The sequence below is a fragment of the Carex rostrata genome, chromosome 35, assembly GCF_964058835.1.
Source record: "Carex rostrata chromosome 35, lpCarRost1.2, whole genome shotgun sequence".
NCBI lineage: Eukaryota > Viridiplantae > Streptophyta > Magnoliopsida > Poales > Cyperaceae > Carex > Carex rostrata.
This window is the reverse complement of record NC_135952.1, coordinates 1351162-1374422: the sequence shown is the minus strand read 5'-3', so window position 1 is coordinate 1374422 and position 23261 is coordinate 1351162. Positions and strand designations below refer to the sequence as shown.

Sequence of the window (23261 nt, the reverse complement as noted above, 5' to 3'; positions counted from 1 at the left end):
AAATTATTAGATTGATTTTAAATGACAGATATGAACTATAAAATCAAGTTATCTTAAGAGTAATGGATTTACATACAAAAAATAAAAAATATGTAAAATTTTAAATTAATTTAATATAAAATTAAGACATTAAAATAAAAAAAATTTGTAAATAACTTTAATATATTTATTTTTTATCACTTTTTTTACCAGTTGAATATACTAAACAAATTAAATTGAAAATTTACATTACTTGCATAAAGAAAGAATATATAATGTTTGGGTAGATCTTCTTTTCTGAATATAATGACTATTAACATAGTCTTTTCTAAAGCTGAGCCTAAGTACTTCAATAATTAATTGGCCGGTTAGTCGTAGGCAGTGATTAGATCATTAAGTAAAAGTTGGTAGGCCGCTAAACCTCCATCTTTCTTGTATATATAAAAAAAAAAAAACTAAATTATTGAAAACTAGTAGTAGTTAATAACACTTTGTGAGTGGAGAATGAGAGTTCAAATTTTAATTAGAAATTACTAGATTAGTGAATCCAACTAATAATTCTAGTGATAATTAAGCTATTAGATAAATTTTTAAGAGGTTTTGAATTTAGATATCAATAGGCACAATGATGAAGAAGTTGTGAGGCTTCTTCATCACTCAAAAATAGCTAAATCAGTACCCATCATGTCAAAAGAACTTGAATTTTATAATAGTCTTGATAATTATTTCCTTCAAATATATTCTGAATTTAACATTCCAAAAAATAAATGAACCATTAATTAATTATTCATTTTGTTAAGACAAGTATGCATTGTAAAGTAATTGCAAGTTTGCAACAATGAGTTTGAATTAAAGCTCAACATTTCAGTTCAGATAAATGTGTTTATTTTAGGAATTCAAAGTAGCTATCAATTATTGTTTTAAAGTGAAATACATAAATATTTTAAACTAAAATACATAATCAAATATGAGGGTTAAAATGTTTCAATTTTTTGAGCCTCCACTTTTAAAACTTTAATAATGTAAAAATTTAAATCTCAAATGTCAAAATAAAACTGTTAAATACAATTTATATCATTTTCTCTATGAAAAGTAAAATCTATGGTTGGCCTTAGCCATGAAACACCCCAATTCATCCATAAAAGATGTGTATGTTCTGCATACAACCGAATCATTTGGAAAATGAGGGTGCCAATGAACTTCATATGGCTTTTGTTTGGAAACAAGATTCTAACACATGAGGTGCTAGCCAAAAGGGGATGTGTAGTGGATGAAGATAGAAACCCAACAACACCTATTTTGGGAATGTATCTATGCGACGAGATTTTGGACTGAGATACGGCATGGGCAGCAGGCACCTAAGCGCTATGAAAGGAAAGGAATAGACGGTGGATGTGCATAATTAACTGGATGCTATTTTGGTAGCGTTGGCACAGCTATAAATTAATTATGGATGCTATTTTTGGGAATGTATCTATGCTATGAGATTTTGGACTGGGATACGGCATGAGCGGCTGACACATGGGCCCTGTGGAAGAAAAGAAATAGACGTAATTTCTCATAGGAAAACAAGCTAGTGGATTTAACTATCAGTGCGGTGACGGTGAATGTGCATAACTAGATGTTAATTTGCTAACGTTGGCACATCATATATTAATTCGGAACTTGCTAACACCAATTAAATCTTCATTTCTGTACTTACTTTATGGGGGAAATTTCATGTATATATACCACGTACGCCTCAAAAACTACAAAATTACATATTCCCTCCTCTCTAAAATTCATAATATCATATTTTCTCTCGAAAACTGATCAACCAGAATATACTAAATTATACTTGATTATAATAAAGGGTAAAATGGGTACTTAAAAAATTTAAAATGAGTTTTAATAGAAAGTTAACAAAATGGGTAAATTTGTGAGTTTTTGAAATTTAGAAAGGTAAATATAATATTTATGAATTTTAGAGGGGGAGTACGTAATTTTGAAATTTTTGAGGGGGAATACATGAAATTCCCCCTTAATTTATAAAAATATAGTTATATTTTCTGTTAGTAGGGGGCTTAGAGCTCTACAAAAAATTCGTAGTTCATGATTCGATTCTAGATTGATTCGAAAAAGTTCGTAAAAAGTTCAATTCGAAATAGTTTGAAATTAATTCAAACCAAATTCATATTGGATCTGGTTCCTTCGAAATAGGTTCACAAACTATTCTAGTTCGAATCTCAAAGTAACGGGAACCGTTGATTTTCACTGATTACTTAAAAGTTAAAACATAAGGCCGTACAGCCATAAGTCGTAACTCGTAAGTCGTAATCTTAGCTCTCAATTCTAAAACCGTAGATGACTTTCACCTCTCGCTTTCAGCGACTACAATTCTCTTCCTTGTTATAAAAATCTTCGTAAAAGATTCGAAATTGAGTTCGTAAAAAGTTTGATTCGAAATTAATTCAAACAAAACTTAGTTCGAAATTAATTCAAACCAAACTCAAACTGGGATAAGTTCGATTCGGTTTGATTCGTTTGCAGCCCAAAGGGGGCTACTGAGAAAAACCGACCTTTCCAAGATAATGGAGGAAGCGATCCACGGCAAGAGAAATGGCGACGATCACTGTACATACGCTCGCCACCACCCACGTCGGCGTGTGCTCCAGAGCCCCTTCATCAGGCATTGCTAATACTCGAACAAAGGAAAAAGAGACGATGAAGAAGAAGAGACGAGCGATAGCAATTTTGTTTTTGCTGTTGCTGTTGCTTCATTTTCAACCCAGGATTGGGTAACAAATCGGCAGTGGAGAGGGATATCTAGCTCTTCACTGTTGATAGGTTGTGGTAACAAGGAACGCATCGGTCACTCTACCACAGAAGGAGACAAAGGCGAGATGGTGAAGTCTGGTAATGGCAGGCATAAAGAAAGGTTACACTTGCGCCAATGAATTGTTGCTCTTTGCTTGCAATCAATATTCTCCCCGGTACCGTAAAAAAGAATCTTTTACAATTACTAAAACAACAGTCCAGATTTGCTAGGAGCCGGTGCTTATTAGGGGATAGCAACGGGGCCAGTATTTTTGTGCTTTAAGATATGTGCAAATTTAAATGAACAGTATGGATTTAGTAGTTGTAAAAGAATAGTTTTTACGGTACCGGAAAGATTCTTTCTGGATCCTTAAAGTAACCCAAACTCAAAAGTTGATGAAGATTTCATTCCGACCGTTCGATCAGAATCAACTTAATCCGGGTCCAAACTCAAAAGTTGGGTTACTTTACGAATATCTATGATCTCGATTCCAGAGTTCATTTGGGCCGGGCTTTAGATTGTTAGAGACAATTTGGGTTTGGATCGGGCTCGTGTAAAATCATGACTCAACAATGGTACTATAACATTAAAATTAAACCAAGCAAGAGTTATATTATAGATTTATATTTTTGTAATGCGTATGTAGGTTATATTATAGATTTATATTTTTTTATTTTTAAATTTAATCAATTAATTCGAATCATTTAATATAATATCCTATGAAAATGTACTTAGAGATCAAATTTTACATTTTTTAAAATCATGTAAAATCATTTAATTAAGCCTATAGAAGGAACTGTAGCATTATATTTATGTTTCATTATACAGGTTACAGAAACTTCTTTTCTCAAAGTTTATTCAATTTCAAACATCATAACGGTAAAGAAAGAATATATGGTTCCACACATAAGACATCCTTAAAAGCTATTACACACTACTTATGCCGATATAATCATATAATATGGTTTTATTAATCTTAATATGCTGATAATTTTTCTTGTGGTTCAGCATGCATCTGGGCTAAAGCCAATTTGTCCATTTGGTATATCATATACCACATTAAATGTTTTCTGCTGAACATTTCCAAAGACGCCCAGGTCGCTTGGGTCACTATTACTGGTAAATGCAAGGCAGGCTAATTGTGAGTTGGGAATCATATACATTATTCCATTGTGATCAAGATCTAAAGATACATTATTTTCAAATTGGACGCCGACTGATGGAATTGTCATGTTGTCGACTCCGGTGAAGTCGTAGCATGTGTCAAGTGTTGAACCACCTGGCACCATCTTATACTGTGTCATGTGCTTCATGAATGCAGATCTAAGAGCTTGGTAGGCGTCTGGAGGCAATTGGGTGAATGTTGTACCAGAATCGATGATCGTCCCGGCAGTTGGGAAGACTGTTGAGCTTATCGGAAGGGTATCATCAGCAACGTTTAATCCGGTCATGGTTATATAGTAATATGACCCAGAGTTAGCCGTTTTGGTAATCGGTGTGCGGTTTGTGTTTGAGATATCTGAATTGCTGAATTTAAGTAGCCTGTGGAACTTGATAAAGCAGGTAAGCAATATGCGAAAACACGTTGATATTTGTCAGAAGTTTGTGACACAAAAGATTCACTCGAAGGACCAAGGCCAAACAATCCCGCTACTTCAGCGAAAGTCCCACGGTTATTCTGACCGCATCCAAACCGAAAATTTTGAATCACGTCAGCGTTAAGAGTCAGTGTGTCTTCTGCGTAGTAACCAACTGTGAATGATCCATCACCGTAGTCAAAACGATACAAACAGGTGGAACTCGAGCAACTGTTTTTACTAACATCTTTACATGGGGTCGTGTTGCAACTTACATTTGCGTAGGTGGAGGATTGAGATGGATCGAAGATCGGGTCTTTTTGTGCGTAGCAAAATTGCTTACATGGTTTGCACTGGGTCCATGTGACAGAGCTTCCTGTATCGAAGACAAGTGTCAAAGTTTTACTAGGCGTGCCGATGCCAACTTTTATAATGTAACCGCCAACACCAAATGAGCCGCCATATTGAGCTGTGATTTGTGATGAGGACAATGGGCCCAAGGTCTTGCCTTTGCGGGAGAGAGCAGAGATTTGGCGACGAATTGAGTCGACTCGGGATTGATCATTGGAAAGGATTTGCTCGAGAGACAATTTCTCAGCCGGGTGTGTCGAGCAAGGACTGTGTCGATTGACAATTGTCAGTGTTGGTTTGACTGATTTGAACCTTTCCATATCTACAAATAGATAATAATTAATAATTAATGAAGAACTTATATTAGAAACATGGAATCCATTTAACTTTAATGGAGAACGGAGGGCACCTTGCCCCTGACCTTCAAAAAAAAAACTTTAATGAAGAACTGATAGTACGTAGAAAATTGAAATTAGAAGCTTCTATATATACGGATTTAGAATTTCTGTCATGATAGAGCAGGAATCAAGCTCAAAACCATTAACTAATCAAGTTTAAATAACTTATTAAATTAAATTCAAATCCATTAGATATAAATAAAAGCAACAAAAATAGTCTCTTACATAATAAAAAATGACGAAAATAGTCTTTTACATATATAATAAACAATAAAATAACATTCTTTTACATATTAAAAACAACAAAAATGACAGGGGAGTAAATTAATCCGGACCTACCCCCGTTATACACTGGATCCACCCATGTTATAAAGGAAGCATTTTTTTTTTCTTATGTACAAATAAATTAACTGAAGACAATTAAGCCAAATAGAGAAATGATCTTGCATGTAGCTAGGTACCTTTTGGTGGAGAGCAAACATTTTTTGAAGTGAGAGCTTTCACATCAACGACATGAAAACTTGAGGAAATTACCTAATGCGCATGTTGAGAAAGAGAGAAAGAGTAAATATATTTGCAATAAGTTAAAGATCAAACTATTAGCCATTAAGAACCACAATGCAGTACTTAATATTACCTTGCTTATATATTTCTAGTCTACATTAATTTATTGACAAAACAAAATGGCCAACAACTAGTATCGATGATAAGATGAATCAGATTCTAGAACCAGATTATACTAGAACCTTCTCAACTACGATTCTTGCTTTTCTTCCCAAGAGATAAAGAAAGGAGTAGAACTAGGGTGTTCTTAAGTTCACCAAGTCCTTGGTGAACTTAAGTCTAAAACCTATCAAATCGGCTTCAAATGACGAATTTGAACCGTTGCAACCCGCTTACCTTACGAGTGATGCGTCGACATGTGAAAATTTTAAACATTCGAATTAATTTAGTATAAAGTCAAGCGGTCAAAATTAGAAGTTAATAAATTAATTTTAATGCATTCATTTTTTGAACGTTTTTTGACCGCTTGACTTTATACTAAATTAATTTGAATGCTTAAAACTTTCACATGTAGACGCATCACTCGTAAGGTAGACAGGTTTCAATGATTTGGATTCGTCATTTAAAATAGATTTGATGGATTTTAGACATGAGTTCACCAAATAGCTTGGTGAACTTAAGAACACCCTAGTTCTACTCTAAAGAAAGTGATATTATGGCTGGCCGTTGTAATCTTCAAGATTTGATTATTGGAGGTCCAATTGAAATTGATTGTCATTATTTTTTTTTTTATTACAAATTGATTGTCTTTATCATGCATGCATAGAGTGTTTGGAATGTTGTTTACTGATTTTAAATTGACCGAAAGACTTGGACTTGGAGTCAATATTTTGTTTTGCTCAAGTACAATTGATTGCATGCCCCTTAATTTAATTTATTTTAAAAGTAGTACTAATTATTGAAGATGTGAGGGAATGAGATTAGATTAGGACAATTAATTAATGGCGGCTAATTAATTAAAATTTAAAACTCAAGATGGGGATAGGTTTTGAGCTACAATGTTTTTGAGTTTATATATTAAGTCAATCTCTCCATGATATGAGTTTTAATTTAAAATTAAAATATTATTCGATTGATTTTAAATGATGAATTCAAAGTGTTAAACCGAGTTATCTTACAAGTAATACTTTTGCATGTAATTAAAATTTATAAATTTATTTTCAATTATTACTTTAGTATAAAGCAAATCAGTTGAGAAAATTAATTATATTTCAGTTATTTTAGTACATTTATTTTGATTAATTTTTAACTGCTGAATACTTAACAAATTTGAAAAGGAGGAAAATATAATGTTTGAATAGTATTAATTTCCTTGTTCAAAGAATTTTGACATAGAGCATTATTCATATATAGTATATCTAACCTTCTGATTCGCATAGAGTTTATATATATATATATTTTTTTTAAATAAACTGAATTACTGAGAACTAGTTTTTAGGTTTCTGACAACGATCAATAACGCTAATACGAGTTTAAAATCAAATTTATATTTTTTAGAATTTCAATACTAATTTTTAGATAAATAGAAAATCACCTGATCAAATAATTCTGGATGGATCATCGGAAAGTAGTAATTTTCTATCTATTATAAAATAGTAATTTTCTTACAAATTATAACATTTACTATATAATTAAGTACATTTTTATATGAAGATCACGTGGAATGATTCAAATACTATTTAGATTTTGAAAACAGAGATATAAATCCCTAACACAGACCAATATGCACATTGCATGCCAATTAACATAACCTCACACTGGAAAGCAAAACCTTCATAAGAAACAGTAACGTTAAAGCAAAGCCTACAGCCCTACGTAAGGAACTGTAACATTATATTTATCTTTCATTATACAGGTTACAGAAACTTCTTTTCTCAAAGTTTATTCAATTTCAAACATCATAACTGTAAATATAATATATATCTTTGGTGCCACACATGCATAAATACAACCTTGAAAGCTATTACACACTACTTAATTATGCCGATATAATCATATAATATCGTTTTATTAATCATAATATGCTGATAGTTTTGCTTGTGTTTCAGCAAGCATCTGGGCTAAACCCAATTTCTCCCTTTGGTATATCATATACCACATTAAATGTTCTCTGCTGAACATTTCCGAAAATGCCCATGTCGTTTGGGTCACTGTTACCGGCAAATGCAAGGCAGGCTTGTGAGTTGGAAATCGGAAACAATATTCCAAAGAAATCAAGATCTAAAGATACATTATTTTAAAATTGGACGCCAACGGATGGAATTGTCATGTTGTCGGATCCGGTGAAGTCGTAGCATGTGTCGAGTAGTTGATCACCCGGCACCATCTTATACTGTGTCATGTGCTCTTTGAATGCAGATTTGAGAGCTTGGTAGGCATCTGGAGGCAATCGGGTGATCACTGTACCGGAATCAATGATCGTCCCGGGTTTTGAGAAGACTGTCGGACTTATCGGGAGGGTTTTGCCAGCAACGCTTAATCCGGTCATGGTTAGGTAGTAAAATGGCCCAGGTTTCATCGTTGTGCGGTTTGTGTTTGAGTTATCAGAATTGCTGCCAAAATTTAAATAGCCTGTAGAACTTGGTACAGGTAAGCAATAGGAAAAAACACGTTGATATTTGTCGGAAGTTTGTGACACAAAAGATTCATTCGAAGGACCGAGGCCTAACAATCCCGCTACTTCGCCGAAAAGCCCTTTGTTATTCTGACCGCATCCAAACCGAAATTTTTGTATCATATCAGGGGTAAGCGTCAGTGTGTCTTCTGCGTAGTAACCAACTGTGTATGATTGATCACCGTATTTCACACCATACAAGCAGGAGGAACCCTCGCAAAAGTTACCACTAACATCATTACATGGAGTCGAGTTGCAAGATACATTCATGAAGGTAGAGGATTGAGATGGATCGAAGATCGGCTCTTGCTGCTTGTAGCAATATGTCTGACATGGCTTGCACTGGATCCATGTGACGTCGCTACCTGTATCAAATTCAAGAGTCAAAGTTTTACTAGGCGTGCCGATGCCAACATGTACGATGTAATTGCCGAGACCATATGAGAAGCCAGATTGAGCTGTGATTTGTGATGGAGACAATGGACCCGAGGTTGTGCCTTTGCCAGCGATAGCAGAGACTCGATGATGAATCGAGTCGACTCGGGATTGATCATTGGAAAGGATTTGCTCAGGAGACAATTTCTCAGCCGGGTGTAATGTGGAGCAAGGACCTTGCCGATCAACAATTTTCAGTGTTGGTTTTACTGATTTGATCTTTTCCATATCTACAAATAGATAATAATTAGGAATTAATGAAGAACTGATATGAGAAACTTGGAATCCATTTAGCTTTAATGAAGAGCTGATAGTAGAAATTTGAAATTAGAAGTTTCTATCAACAGGAGCGCACAAATCAAGGATTTATGTCAGGGTGGGTCATGAATTGAGTTCAAACCCATTAACTAATCGGGTTCAAATACATTAACTAATTGGGTACCAGATAAAAAAAATAACAAAAATAATGTCTTACATAATAACAACAAAATAATATTATTTTAAATATTAAATAACAAAAACAACTTGGAATAAATTAATCTGGACCTGCATGTTAAATCAAAATTCATGAGGAGCAGTTGCAACCCCCCTCTCGGTATACAGGGGATCCGCCCATGTTATCAAGAAATTTTGTTTTTTTTTTGAGTAAAGGTTGAAAGTTAAGTCACCTAACTATTTAATATCCACAAATAATTGTCCTTTTCAGTTTCAAACCTGCCACCTTCCACACGGAGAGTACTGCTTTCTCCACTAGATCAAAGGCTGGCTCTTAATTTTTTTTTCCTCATGTACAAATAAATTAACTGAAGACAATTAAGCCTAATTGAGAAAAGATCAAGTATATGTACCTTTTGGTGGAGAGCAAACATTTTTTGAAGTGAGATCATGTAAATCAACCACATAAAACTTAGCCAAACCTAATGCGCATGTTGAGAAAGAGAGAAAGAGTAAATATATTTGCAATAAGCTAATGAGCAAACTATTAGCCATGAAAAACCACAATGCAGTACTGAAGTACCATGCTTGTATATTTGTAGTATACATGTATTGACAAAACAAAATTTCCAACAACTAGTATCGATAAAGAAAGAGATAATACGGCTGGCCGTTGTATAACAATGAAGATTTCATTTGAGGTCCAATTGAAATTAATTGTCAGTATCATGCATGGATAATGTGTTTGGAATGTTGTTTACGGATTTTAAATTTTGCCCAATGGACACGGTTAGTTGATCGAAGGACTTGGAGTCAATGCTTTGTTCAACAATTGATTAATTGCCACTTAATTTATAAAAAAAAAAGGCAAAACTTCGATTGTATTAATGTTTTTAAATTTATAGAACAATTGATTTTATTATTATTGTTTTGTAAAAAAGGTAAAAAAAAGTCCATTGTATTAATGTTTTTGAGTTTTTTAAGTCGATCTCTCCGTGAATTTTAATTTTAACATAAAAATTATCATATTGATATCAAATGACAGATATGAGCCATAAAAATCAAGTTATCTTATGAGTAATGCATTTGCATACAAAATATATAAAATTTTAAATTAATTTAATATAAAATCAAGTAATTAAAATAAAAAAATTTATAAATAACTTTAATGTATTCATTTTTCATTATTTTTTAACCAGTTGAATATAAAATTTACATTATTTGCATAAAGAAAGAATATGTAATGTTTGTGTGGGTCTTTTTTTCTGAATGACTATGAACATATATAGTCTTTTCTAAAGCTGAGCCTAAGTGTTTGATGCAAGTACGTTATTAATTTGTGCAGGCACTTTAAATTCATGATGCTTTAATATATCATCACTATCTCAATTTAACTTACATTTTTAACAGGGTCCATATTTTGACAATCTTTTGAGATTTTTGTCGAAGGCCTTGACAAATAAAATTTTCTTCTTTTAACCGAAGAGTAATGAACTGTTTAATTACTGTCTGAAGATTTAAAACACAAAAATACTTCAATAAACTAAATTACTAAGAACCAGCCATTGGAGGTCGTGAGTTCAAAACCCCAGATATAAAAAATACTTAATTTATAGACATTAAATAGAAGTTGGTAGGCCGCTAATTAAATCTCCACCTTTCTTATATTAAAAATAAAAAATAAAACTAAATTACTGGAAACTGGTGGTTAATAACACTTTGTGAGTGGAGAATGAGAGTTCAAATTTTAATTAGAAATTACTAGATTAGTGAATCCAAATAATAATTCTAGTGATAAGCTATTAGATAAACTTCTAAGAGGTTTTTAATTTAGATATAAATAGGCACAATGATGAAGAAGTTGTGAGCCTTCTTCATCACTCAAAAATAGCTAAATTATAGTATCCATCATGTCAAAAGAACTTGAATTTTACAATAGTCTTGAAAATATTTCCTTCAAATATATTCTCAATTTAACTTCCCCCCCCCCCCCCCCCCAAAAAAAAAACCATTATTCATTTTGTTCTGCCAACTATGCATTGTAAAGTAATTGCAACAATGAGTTTGAAAGCTCAGTGTTCATTGCAGTTCAGATAAATGTGTTTAATTTAGAACTCAAAGGAGCTATCAAATATTGTTTTAAAGTGAAATACATAAATATTTTAAACTAAAATACATAATCAAATATGAGGAGGGTTGAAATGTTTCAATTTTTTGTGCCTCCACTTTTAAAACTTCAATAACGTAAAAATTTAAATCTCAAATGTCAAAATAAAACTGTTGAATACAATTTATATCATTTTCTCTATGAAAAGTAAAATCTATGGTTGGCCTTAAATTGAAGAATTAAGTAATCACATTTTGAAGTGAGAGCATGTACATCAACGACATGAAACTTGAGTAAATCTAATGTGGAAGTTAAGAAAGAGAGGAAAATTAAATATACCTGGAATAAGTTAATGAGCAAATTAACTATATTATTAGGCATGAAGAAACCCCATTTAACCATAAAAGAGGTGTCTATTCTGCATACAACCGAATAATTTGGAAAATGAGGGTACAAAGAAAATCAGGATCTTTATATGGCTATTGTTTGCAAACAAGATTCTAACACAGGAAGTGCTAGGCAAAAGGCCATATGTATATAGTTGATTAGCAAGGATGCGGATTTTGCAGCAGCGACCAGAAAGAACCCAACAACACCTATTTGGGGAATGTACCTATGCGACGAGATTTTGGACTGGGATACAGCATGGGCGGGCACCTGAGTTCTATGAAAGGAAAGGAATAGACGGGTTTTCTTACAGGAAAGCAAGCCAGTGGATTTAATTATCAGTGCGGTGATGGTGGATGTGCATAATTGAATGTTATTTTGCTAACGTTGCACTACCATTGCTTTAAACCTCCATGCAAATACTCAATTTATGACTTTTTGCAAGCGCTTACGCTTGCTAAAACATTTCTCTAAACTTTCCGCAAGGGTAGTCGTTGCAAAAAGGCATGCTTGCAAAAACTTTGTCCCGCTTGGGCAACTGAGTATTAGCAAGCATACGTATCATAGGCCTCACTTAGTATTTGCAAGGATGTCCCTCGTGGGTCCCACCTTGTTATTAGCAAGGATATCATTTGTGGATCCCACTTATTATTTGCAAGGATGTCATGCGTGGGTTCCACCAGATTATTAGCAATGATATCTGATGTGGGTCCCATCTAATTATTAGCAAGGCTAGCGTGAGGGACCCCACCTGATTATTAGCAAGGATATTTGACGTGGGTTTGGTACATCTTTAAATTACATTTTGTACTTTTTAAAAATAAGTTCTATCTCTCATTATTGTAAAAAGAGGAGAGGTGTACATATATAATCCTAGGAGTTTGTAATTAAACCATTTTTATCAATACAAATGTTAACGGTAATAATTAAAACCGTTAACCTTCAAAAAAAAAAAAGAACCGCAATGCATTTAATTAATTATATACCTTGCTTGTATATTTGTAGTGTACATGTATTGACAAAATATAATGTCCAACAACTAGTATCGATAAAGAAAAATATATTATGACTGGTCGTTGTAAACATGAGGGTTTGATATATTGGAGTTTCAATTGAAATTATTAATTGTCATTATCATGCATGCATACAGTGTTTGGAATTTTATTTACTGATTTTAAATTCTGCCAATGACATGATTAATTGACCGAAATACTTGGAGTCAATGCTTTGTTCAACAATTTTGATTGCCACTTAATTTATAGAAAAAAAAAAAAATAGGCCACTAATTGAAGATGAGGGAGCATGAGATTAGATTAGGACAATTAATGGCGGATAAGTTGCCAACTCATCCATGATGAGTTTTAATTTAAAAATAAAAACTTATCTAATTGATTTTAAATGACGAATTCTTAGTGTTCAACTAAGCTATCTTACGAGTAATATGTTTGCATGTAAAATTCATAAAATTTTCAATTACTTTAGTATAAATTAAATCAGTTAAGAAAACTATATTTAAGTTATTTTAGTACATTTATTTTGTTTTTTTTAACTGCTGAATATATTAAACAAAAATTGAAATTTTACATTACATGCAGAAAGGAGGAAAATATAATGTTTTGGACATAGCTTTATTCAAAATTGAATCTAACAATTTCGTCTGATTCACATTGAGATTCATACTGACAGTTTATATTTGTTAGAAGTAATTCTAACAATAACTTTTAATTTGCAAAGCCAAATGATTTGTGGAGAAGTTTGTTCTGCTATATGAACATATTATTACTGGCTCCACTGAACCTATGTTCTTTAATTATAATCAAAATCTATTCCTATTCTCAAAGAATATGAGGACACTTCTCTTCTCATTTTGTCTCTACCTCTCTCTAAGAAGAGAGAGAAAGGAAGAAGAGAGAGAAATAATAAGAATCGAGGTAGACAAAAGAAAAAAAGAGAGAAGAATTCTCTTAATCTTTGAGAATATGAGCAGATTTTGATCCATTCTTGTAAATGGTAATCTGGCCAACACATATTCTATTATAGTTCAGATCATATTATGCTATGCTTACATAATTGTAATTTGTAAATCTATATCCTTATGATTTTTTTTTTCTATTAGACGACAATGCATGAGTGGGCTTATTTGTAAAATAAAATTTTCAAATCATATACCATACATAGGGTGGAAAAAACGTATCGTGTTGTGTTGTGTTGTGACTTTTATGCTGTGATTTTGGTAGCGTGTCGTACATGCTATGTTGTGACCAAGTTAATTAATTTTTCACGTGCCGTGACTAAAATGTTAAGGGGTGGTCACAATAAACAAATGGTCACGTCATGTGAATCATGCCGTGCCTAAATGTGACTCGTGTGACCATTTAATCATAAGTTAGATTAATTTATTCAAAATTCATCATTTGATCAAGATCTAACGGTCCTAATTAATTACACTCAACACGTGTGACTACATACCATGACTAAATCTTTCACGTGCTGCGTCGTGCCAAATTTTCTAAAGATAGTCACGGCACGCGAATGGTCATGATACAGAACACGCGAGTCATGGCACATAACCGACACACATACCATGCCATAACTGTGCCGTGCCATTTTCCCACTCTAACCATACATAGCTTAATAATTTTGAAGTTATTCTCCAAATCCATAAAAAAAATTTTATTGAAATAGAAATTAATTTTTCAAAAAGGGAAATTTATGTAAAGAAAATTTTGCATTTAGCGAATTTTGAACATTTTTTTCCTTTTTCCAAATCCCTAAGGACTAATTACAAAATAGATAATAGCATGATAATTAAGTAGAAGTAAAATTTGGGAATGATTTGAGTTTGATTTGGCGAGTTTAAAAGTTCGTGATTTAGGAATGATTTGTGTATAATTTGGGAATGATTAGGAATTATTCAGACCGGAGATCTTAGTCCCACAAGGGAGCACAAAAAAAAAGTTTGGAAAAAAATTGGTGAATAATTTGTAAAATTTGGGAAAAATTGATAAACTTAGCAAATTATTCGCGAATAATTTGGTTAACCAAATAATTTGACATTCAGTTCAATATCACTACAAAAATGAATTATTCGTGAATCTTATACTATAGGTGTCAGGACTTCATAATGTCATGGAAACCCTTAAGGGCGTGTTCGGATGTCCACGAAGGACTTCATAATGTCATGGAAACCCTTAAGGACGTGTTCGGATGTCCACAATTTCGTGGGATTTAGATGGGAATAGGGCCAATTTCCTATTTTTTTTCCCAACCCTGGCCAGTTCGGCTGTCTTGTTTTTTCCCGATGGGTTCCCAACTATATTTCCCCATTGTTCCTGTGTAAGTGCGCGCAATTTTGTGGGAAAAAAATTATCATCTCAGACTCAATTTTTTTTTCCCAAATATTCTCTCTCCTCTTTCTTCTCTCACTTCGCGATGGAAGTCTGAATCAGTACCTCTGTTTCATGTTATATTCTAACACACCATTCAGCATGTATATATAAAGACATGTTTTGGTTGTGGGACTAATAAGTTTAGCTCAGAAACCGGATAACACTGCCATTGCATGTGAGTATGTGACTGTCTTTTTTTTTATTATTAAAAAAATCCGTAGGCAGGATGTGACTATGTGAGCCACACAAAACTCGACCCCAATTGTTTTTATCTTGGATTTTGTGCTCCTTCAAATAAAAAAAATGTAAACTAGTATATAAAAAAACTTATAATTGTGAATTATTTTTTGTATAAATTAAGTGAAAAAATATGTGAAAAAGTAAAGACTAATTATTTTTGTATAATATTTTATTATTTAAATAGATGAAAAAAATTAAATACAAATATATATTTAAATAAATTAAGTTTTTTCACAACTAATTTCACGGTACAACCGAACACTAATTTCAGTACATTTCCATAATTAATTTTAAAATTGTATCATGTTGTGATTAAGCTAATAGTTTAAAATTATTAATATAAGAATTGAAATATATGACTAAAAATACTATATGCAACACACCCTAAAAAAAAATTTAATGCATTTTAAAAAGACAATTTTTTTTTACAAAATTTTAAGAAATAATAAATAATAAAGATTATTATGTGATTGTTTAATCATTTTATTTAATTTTATTAATAATTATTAATAAGTATAATTGTATTGCTATCAAGTATTTTATATTTAATTACTTTTTTATATTAAACTAACTTTAACACAATCGGTTAAAATCAATGCAGAACATAATGCTATACTATTCACAAAAAAATAATTAAATAAAAAATCATTTATAACTAAACTAAAGTAAAACAATCAAATAAATATACATATTTTAAAATAAATAAATATTTTCCACAATTAATCCCATGATACAAACGAACACTCATTTTCTCATATTCCCATAATTAATCCCGTGCATTCCGTATCCGTGGGTTCCCACTTTTTCAAAAGTGAATTTCCATTCCCATTCCTATTTCCATTCCGTAATCCCATAACATCTGAATACGCTCTAAATATTTATCCAAATTCTGATCAAACGGTCCTAATCCAAACTCAAAACATTGGGCTACTTTATAAGATCCGGATCCTAAGAAACCCCGTTAATAGTTTCTTTCAGAAATTCATGTATCATCCAACAAGAGGCCCAATATATTTACATATATTACATAGCTTTCATAAGGCCCATTATTTTTTGGAGCGTGATATTATTCAATCAGAACCCAACTTAAAGAAAACCCTATTTAGATTTTATCCCTTGAGACTTCCAGTAGTTGAATTTAGGGTGGTGCAATTGCGTGTGATAATGTATTTAATTTTATCCTTTTGTTGTAAAATTAAAAAAGAAAGAATATGAAACGGTTCCATTTCATATAAACGGCATCATTATATATCTATTTGCAATTACATATATTGACAAATATATTGTTATCTTTTCTAGAAAAAGATATAGCACAGCTAAAAACGATTTCAGTTTCACCTTAAAGATAACCACCTAATCATCATTTCAATTTTTATTTTTTTTCATGCAGTTTCTATATATAACGTAAGAAAACAACTGATGTTGTTCTCCTTCAATCTTCTACATCTCTCCATTTCGTCTCTTTCACCTCTTCTAGTTTTCACCTCCAATATAGTGATACATTCCCCTTTCTCTCGTTTTATCTCCTTAAATGGAGAGAAGAATGAGTGAGAGGGGAGGAAACCAAGCAGAGCCGAACAGAGCCGAGAGCGCGGTATTGTCGGATCTTGAAGCGTAGAGCATTTACTAATGGAGGAAGCGCTCCACGGCAAGAGAAATGGCAACGATCACCGTACATACGCTCGCCACCACCCACGTCGGCGTGTGCTGCAGAGCCCCTTCATCGGGCATTGCTAATACTCGAACAAAGGAAAAAGAGACGACGAAGAAGAAGAGATGAGCAATAGCAATTTTGTTTTTGCTGTTGCTGTTGCTTCATTTTCAACCCAGGATTGGGTAATAAAGCGGCAGTGGAGAGGGATATCTCTTCACTGTTGAAAGGTTGTGGTAACAAGGAACGCATCGGTCGCTCTACCACACAGTGGTGGAACTAAGTACAAGCAAAGGGGGGCCAGGCATCCCCTAACTTATCGGAAGTTGCTTATTCGGGTGATTATTTTTATATGATTTTTTACCGATGCATACCGATTGGCATCCCCCATGCAGTTGTTCTTTCGTCTTTCAGCGGCTTGGCCCCCTCCAAATTCAAATCCTGGTTCTGCCCCTGCATACCACAGAAGGAGGCAAAGGCAAGATGGTGAAGTCTGGTAATGGCAGGCATAAAGAAAGGTTCACTTGCGCCAATGAATTGTTGCTCTTTGCTTGGAATCAATATTCTCCCCGGTACCGTAAAAAGGAATCGATTACAATTACTAAAACAACAGTCCAGATTTACTAGGAGCCGGCACTAGTGGAAAATATGGAATCAGGATCGGTTATATACACATATCAGTATCGGAATCCAACCGATCCTGTTGAAGGCGATACTGATACTATCAGGATCGGTTTTATATTTTTTAAAGAACCGATCCAAATAGAAACTATTAGGATCGGTTTTTTAACAAAACCGATCTTAATAGTTGTTATCTAGATCGGTTTTTGACTAAGAACCGATCCAGATACGTACTATCAAGATCGGTTTTTATAAAAAAACCGATCCTGATACAAATTTTTTTTTTTCAAAAAAATTTCTGCAAAAAAAAAAAAAAAAAAAAAAATCAGGGTCGGTTTTTAATAAAAAACCGATCCTAATAGTATTAGGATCGGTTTTTTATTAAAAACCGACCTTGATTTTTTTTTTTTTTTTTTTTTTTTTTTTTTTTTTTAAATTGTATCAGGATCGGTTTTATTGCTAAAAACCGATCCTGATAGTACTATCAAGATCGGTTTTTATATAAAAACCGATCTTGATATTTTTTTCGAATTTTTTTTTAATTAAAAATTACATATCAAGATCGGTTTTTATATAAAAACCGATCTTGATAGTATTTTCGATTTTTTTTTTTAAAATTACATATCTAGATCGGTTTTTGAATAAAAACCGATCTTGATACGTACTATCAAGATCGGTTTTTATATAAAACCGATCCTGATGTTTTATTGAGGCTAAAAAAAATATTTTTATTTATTTGACCAGCTTCCATATATATTTTGCTGGCCAGCATCCTAAATTTTTTTTTTTTGCACAGTAAGAAGCAATAATCAATTAAATATCATATACACATTCTAAATTAATTATCATACACATCTTAAACTATTACAAAAAATTCATGTATTTCATACAAAGTTTTGTGAAGCATTACATATTATAACAAGAAATTTAAATCCAAAAAAAAAATTAATTAACAAACATACAAGTGACTAATTGGGCTATTTCTTCAATTAACACACATTTATGCAATATACACAATTATGCAATTAATGTAAAGCACAACAATAAAAAAATCAATAATTACCTCTTTTGCAATCACATCACTTGAGATTAAAAAAAATCCTAAAAACAAAAACAAAGGTAACAATTAGATAGAAAAACATTTTCCAATAAAAAATACAAAAAAATGTGTTTTAAAAGTATAATAATGAGAAAATTAGATAAAGCTAATACCATGATAGTTGATCGGCCGGATGATTAAGTAACTTGAGAGAGATGTCCTCAAAACTGTAAAACAATATACAAACACCATTAATTTATTTTTGAAACAATAAAAAAAATAAAAAATTGGCACAATTGAGCCGGAGGTGCGAGATGCTCGGATTTGAGAGGAAGAGACGGAGAGAAAGATAGAGAGACACACGGAGGAGAGAGAGAGACGGAGACAGAGAGAGAGAGTACTGAGGATTTGAGAGGGAGATACGGAGACAGAGACAGAGACGCTAAATTGAAAATGAGAGGCGCGAAATGAAAATAAGAAGAACCCTAGCTAAGCTGGTTATATAGAAAGTTATCATTAGGATCGGTTGTTTATAAAGAACCGATCCTAATACTATTAGGATCGGTTTTTTATTAAAAACCGACCCTGATTTTTTTTTTTTTTTTTTTTTTTTTTGCAGAAATTTTTTTGAAAAAAAAAAATTGTATCAGGATCGGTTTTATTGCTAAAAACCGATCCTGATAGTATCTGGATCGGTTTTTAGCAATAAAACCGATCCAGATAGTTTTTTTCTTTTATTTGGAAAATCTTTTCATATGGTTATGTTTAAATAAATATAAAAAATTACATATTAGAAATATAAGTTAATTATTTAATAAAAATTTTATTTAATTTTCAAATGACTTGTGCATATAATATATTTTCTTTTCATATGGTTATGCATCAATGACTTGTGCCATATAATATATTTTATTTTCCATTTCAACACTTAAATAAAATGAAGGAAGGGGATTTTTTTTTTTCAGCTATATGTTTAATTTGATTATCTTTAGATATATATTGTGGTATATGTATAATTACAATAATAATTTATGGAAGAAACTTTCTTATTAAAACAACAGTTATCGGGTTAATAAATTAACAATGGCTATTTATATGATTTTTATGTAGGAGATTCTCTCTGATTTATAACAATTGACGACCAATGTCAAATTCATTAATTTCTATGTATATTTTGACCGGTTTGAAATGATCAGATTTGCAACGACCAATATTGTTGCTCTTTATACTAGAATTGTTATTGGTCGTCAAAAGAACGACCAAAATGACTTTAAGATTCTCAAATATCATTAATAATAAGACAATAAACTTTTACATTTTTTTTAATTAATGTATATATATATATATATATATATATGACAAATGATGTAAGCCTCATATACATATAGTGGTAAGTATAATATGAGTAAGGCTGGGGTGCTATGGATAGCATATAGGCCTCTATGCTACGGCTCAATATTCAAGTTTTTAAAATCCAAACGGTCGATCCGAACCGTTCATCTTATTCTCCATATTAATATCTGCTTGGAGACCAAATTTTATAATTTTCTGAATTTTTTTACTATTTATTAAGCCACTTTGAAAATCGCTAATCCAACGGTTTTACTGTTTTGTGCAGCCACCGTTGAATCAACAATTTTGTAAAATACTTAATAAATAGTAAAAAATTTCATAAAAATGTAAAATTTGGTCTCCAAGCAGATATTAATATGGAGAATAAGATGAACGGTTCGGATCGACCGTTTGGATTTTAAAATATGAAATATTGAGCCGTAGCATAGAGGCCTCTATGCTATCCATAGCACCCAGCCTTACTCGTATAATATATATGGTTCATCTCTCATGAGTCATGATTATTAGATACATGCATTAATTTTGGATTGAGAAAAAAAAATGCACGCTTTCTAAAATTTCTATTAAATAATTAACTTATATTTCTAATATGTAATTTTTTATATTTATTTAAACATAACCATATGAAAAGATTTTCCAAATAAAAGAAAAAAACTATCTGGATCGGTTTTATTGCTAAAAACCGATCCAGATACTATCAGGATCGGTTTTTAGCAATAAAACCGATCCTGATACAATTTTTTTTTTTCAAAAAAATTTCTGCAAAAAAAAAAAAAAAAAAAAAAAAAAAAAAAAAAAAATAGGGTCGGTTTTTAATAAAAAACCGACCCAGATTTTTTTTTTTTTTTTGCAGAACCAATTTTGAAAAAAAAATTGTATCAGGATCGGTTTTATAAAAAAACCGATCCTGATAGTATCAGGATCAGTTGTTCTAAACAACCGATCCTAATAGTTTAACTATTAGGATCGGTTTTTTAGAACAACTGATTCTGATAGTATCAGGATCGGTTTTTTAGAACAACCGATCCTGATAGTTCACAAATTTGGATCGGTTGACTAAAAAACCCGATCTAACTAGTTTTTAGGATCGGTTTTGTTCAGAAAACCGATCCAGATAGGTATTAGTATCGGTTGTTTCATATAACCGATCCAGATAGGCCGATCCTGATTCATGTTTTTCCACTAGTGCGGTGCTTATTAGGGGATAGCAACGGGGCCAGTATTAGTTGTGCTTTAAGATACGTGCAAATTTAAATGAACGGTATGGATTTAGTAGTTGTAAAAGAATCGCTTTTACGGTACCGGGAGGATCCGAATTCGCTTTGCTTGATGGGGAAAGATTCTTTCTGGATCCTTAAAATAACCCAAACTCAAAAGTTGATGAAGATTTCATTCCAAGCGTTCGATCAGAATCCACTTAATCCGGGTCCAAACTCAAAAGTTGGGTTACTTTACGAATATCTATGATCTCAATTCCAAATTTCATTTGGGCCGGGCTTTAGTTTGTTACGGACAATTTGGGTTTGGATCGGGCTCGTGTTAAACCAAGCAAGAGTGAGGCTATGGTAGTTTTGGAATTTTGTAATGCGTATGTAGGTTATATTATAGATTTATATTTTTTTATTTTTAAATTTAAATAATTAATTCGAATCATTTAATATAATCTCCTCTGAAAATGTACTTACAGATCAAATTTTTACATTTTTTAAAATTTCTATACTATTTTGTTATATAGAAAATCATGTGATCTAAAGATTATCGACCATCCAAAAGCACTGATTTTCTTCCAATTAAACAAATTGGGAATAAAAATTAAAAAAATATAAATTTTTGTATGTAATTAAGTATATTATCATGTGAAAATCATGTTGACTAGTTTAGATTGACTATTTAAACTTTAAAACAAAAATATAGATATATAGCAATGATCAATATGCACATTGCAAAGTACTAATGGCCTCACTTTTTAAAGCAAAACCTTTATAAGAAACTCTAACATTAAAAAAACAAATTAAGCCTATATGATGAACTGTAACATTATATTTATCTTTCATTATACAGGTTACAGAAACTTCTTTTCTCAAAGTTTATTCAATTTCAAACATCATAACGGTAAAGAAAGAATATATGGTGCCACACATAAGACATCCTTAAAAGCTATTACACACTACTTATGCCGATATAATCATATAATATGGTTTTATTAATCTTAATATGCTGATAGTTTTTCTTGTGGTTCAGCATGCCTTTGGGCTAAAGCCAATTTGTCCATTTGGTATATCATATACCACATTAAATGTTTTCTTCTGACATTTCCAAAAACGACCAGGTTCCTTGGGTCACTGTTACTGGCAAGTGGAAGGCAGGCTAATTGTGAGTTGGGAATCATATACATTATTCCATTGGGATCAAGATCTAAAGATACATTATTTACAAATTGGACGCCGACGGATGGAATTGTCATGTTGTCGACTCCGGTGAGTCCCCCGGCACCAGCTTATATTGTGTCATGTGCTCTCTGAATACAAATCTGAGATCTTGGTAGGCATCTGGAGGCAATTGGGTCAATGTTGTACCAGAATCGATGATCATTCTGGCATTTGAGAAGACTGTCGAGCTTATCAGAAGGGTATCACCAGCTACGCTTAATCCAGTCATGGTTATATAGTAATATGGCCCAGAGTTAGGCTTTTTGGTAATCGTTGTGCGGTTTGTGTTTGAGATATCTGAATTATTGCCAAAATTTAAGTAGCCTGTGGAACTTGATAAAGCAGGTAAGCAGCAATATGCGAAAACACGTTGATATTTGTCGGAAGTTTGTGACACAAAAGATTCACTCGAAGGACCGATCGAGGCCTAACAATCCTGCTACTTCAGCGAAAGTCCCATTGTTATACTGACCGCATCCAAACCGAAAATTTTGAATCATGTCAGGCTTAAGAGTCAGTGCGTCTTCTGTGTAGTAACCAACTGTGTATGATCCATCACCGTAGTCCAAATGATACAAACAGGTGGAACTCGAGCAACTGTTTTTACTAACATCTTTACATGGGGTCGTGTTGCAAGTTACATTTGTGTAGGTGGAGGATTGAGATGGATCGAAGATCGGGTCTTTTTGTGCGTAGCCACCACCCACGTCGGCGTGTGCTCCAGAGCCCCTTCATCGGGCATTGCTAATACTCGAACAAAGGAAAAAGAAACGATGAAGAAGAAGAAGAAGAAGAAGAAGAAGAGACGAGCAATAGCAATTTCGTTTTTGCTGTTGCTGTTGCTGTTGCTGTTGCTTCATTTTCAACCCAGGATTGGGTAATAAAGCGGCAGTGG

At 32.5% G+C, this 23261-nt stretch overlaps 1 protein-coding gene and 1 long non-coding RNA gene across 3 annotated transcripts in view; one reads left to right on the top strand and one right to left on the bottom strand.

Annotated features, from left to right (window-relative positions):
* The window catches only part of LOC144549423 (aspartyl protease AED1-like), a 29147-nt gene extending 19418 nt beyond the window's left edge, over positions 1–9729 (bottom strand). For both annotated transcript variants that reach the window (XM_078298148.1, XM_078298149.1), the window contains exons 1-2: positions 9564–9729; positions 8359–8945 (exon numbers count right to left, since the gene is read on the bottom strand). In XM_078298148.1, coding sequence (XP_078154274.1) covers positions 8359–8945; positions 9564–9705 — 729 coding nt within the window. In that variant the 5' untranslated portion in view covers positions 9706–9729. The remainder of the gene's footprint in view (positions 1–8358; positions 8946–9563) is intronic.
* Positions 7477–7784, top strand: LOC144549426 (uncharacterized). Its single transcript, XR_013509672.1, has 2 exons — positions 7477–7545; positions 7627–7784. It is a non-coding gene; the product is annotated as an uncharacterized LOC144549426 (long non-coding RNA).
* Positions 9730–23261: the final 13532 nt, after the last annotated feature.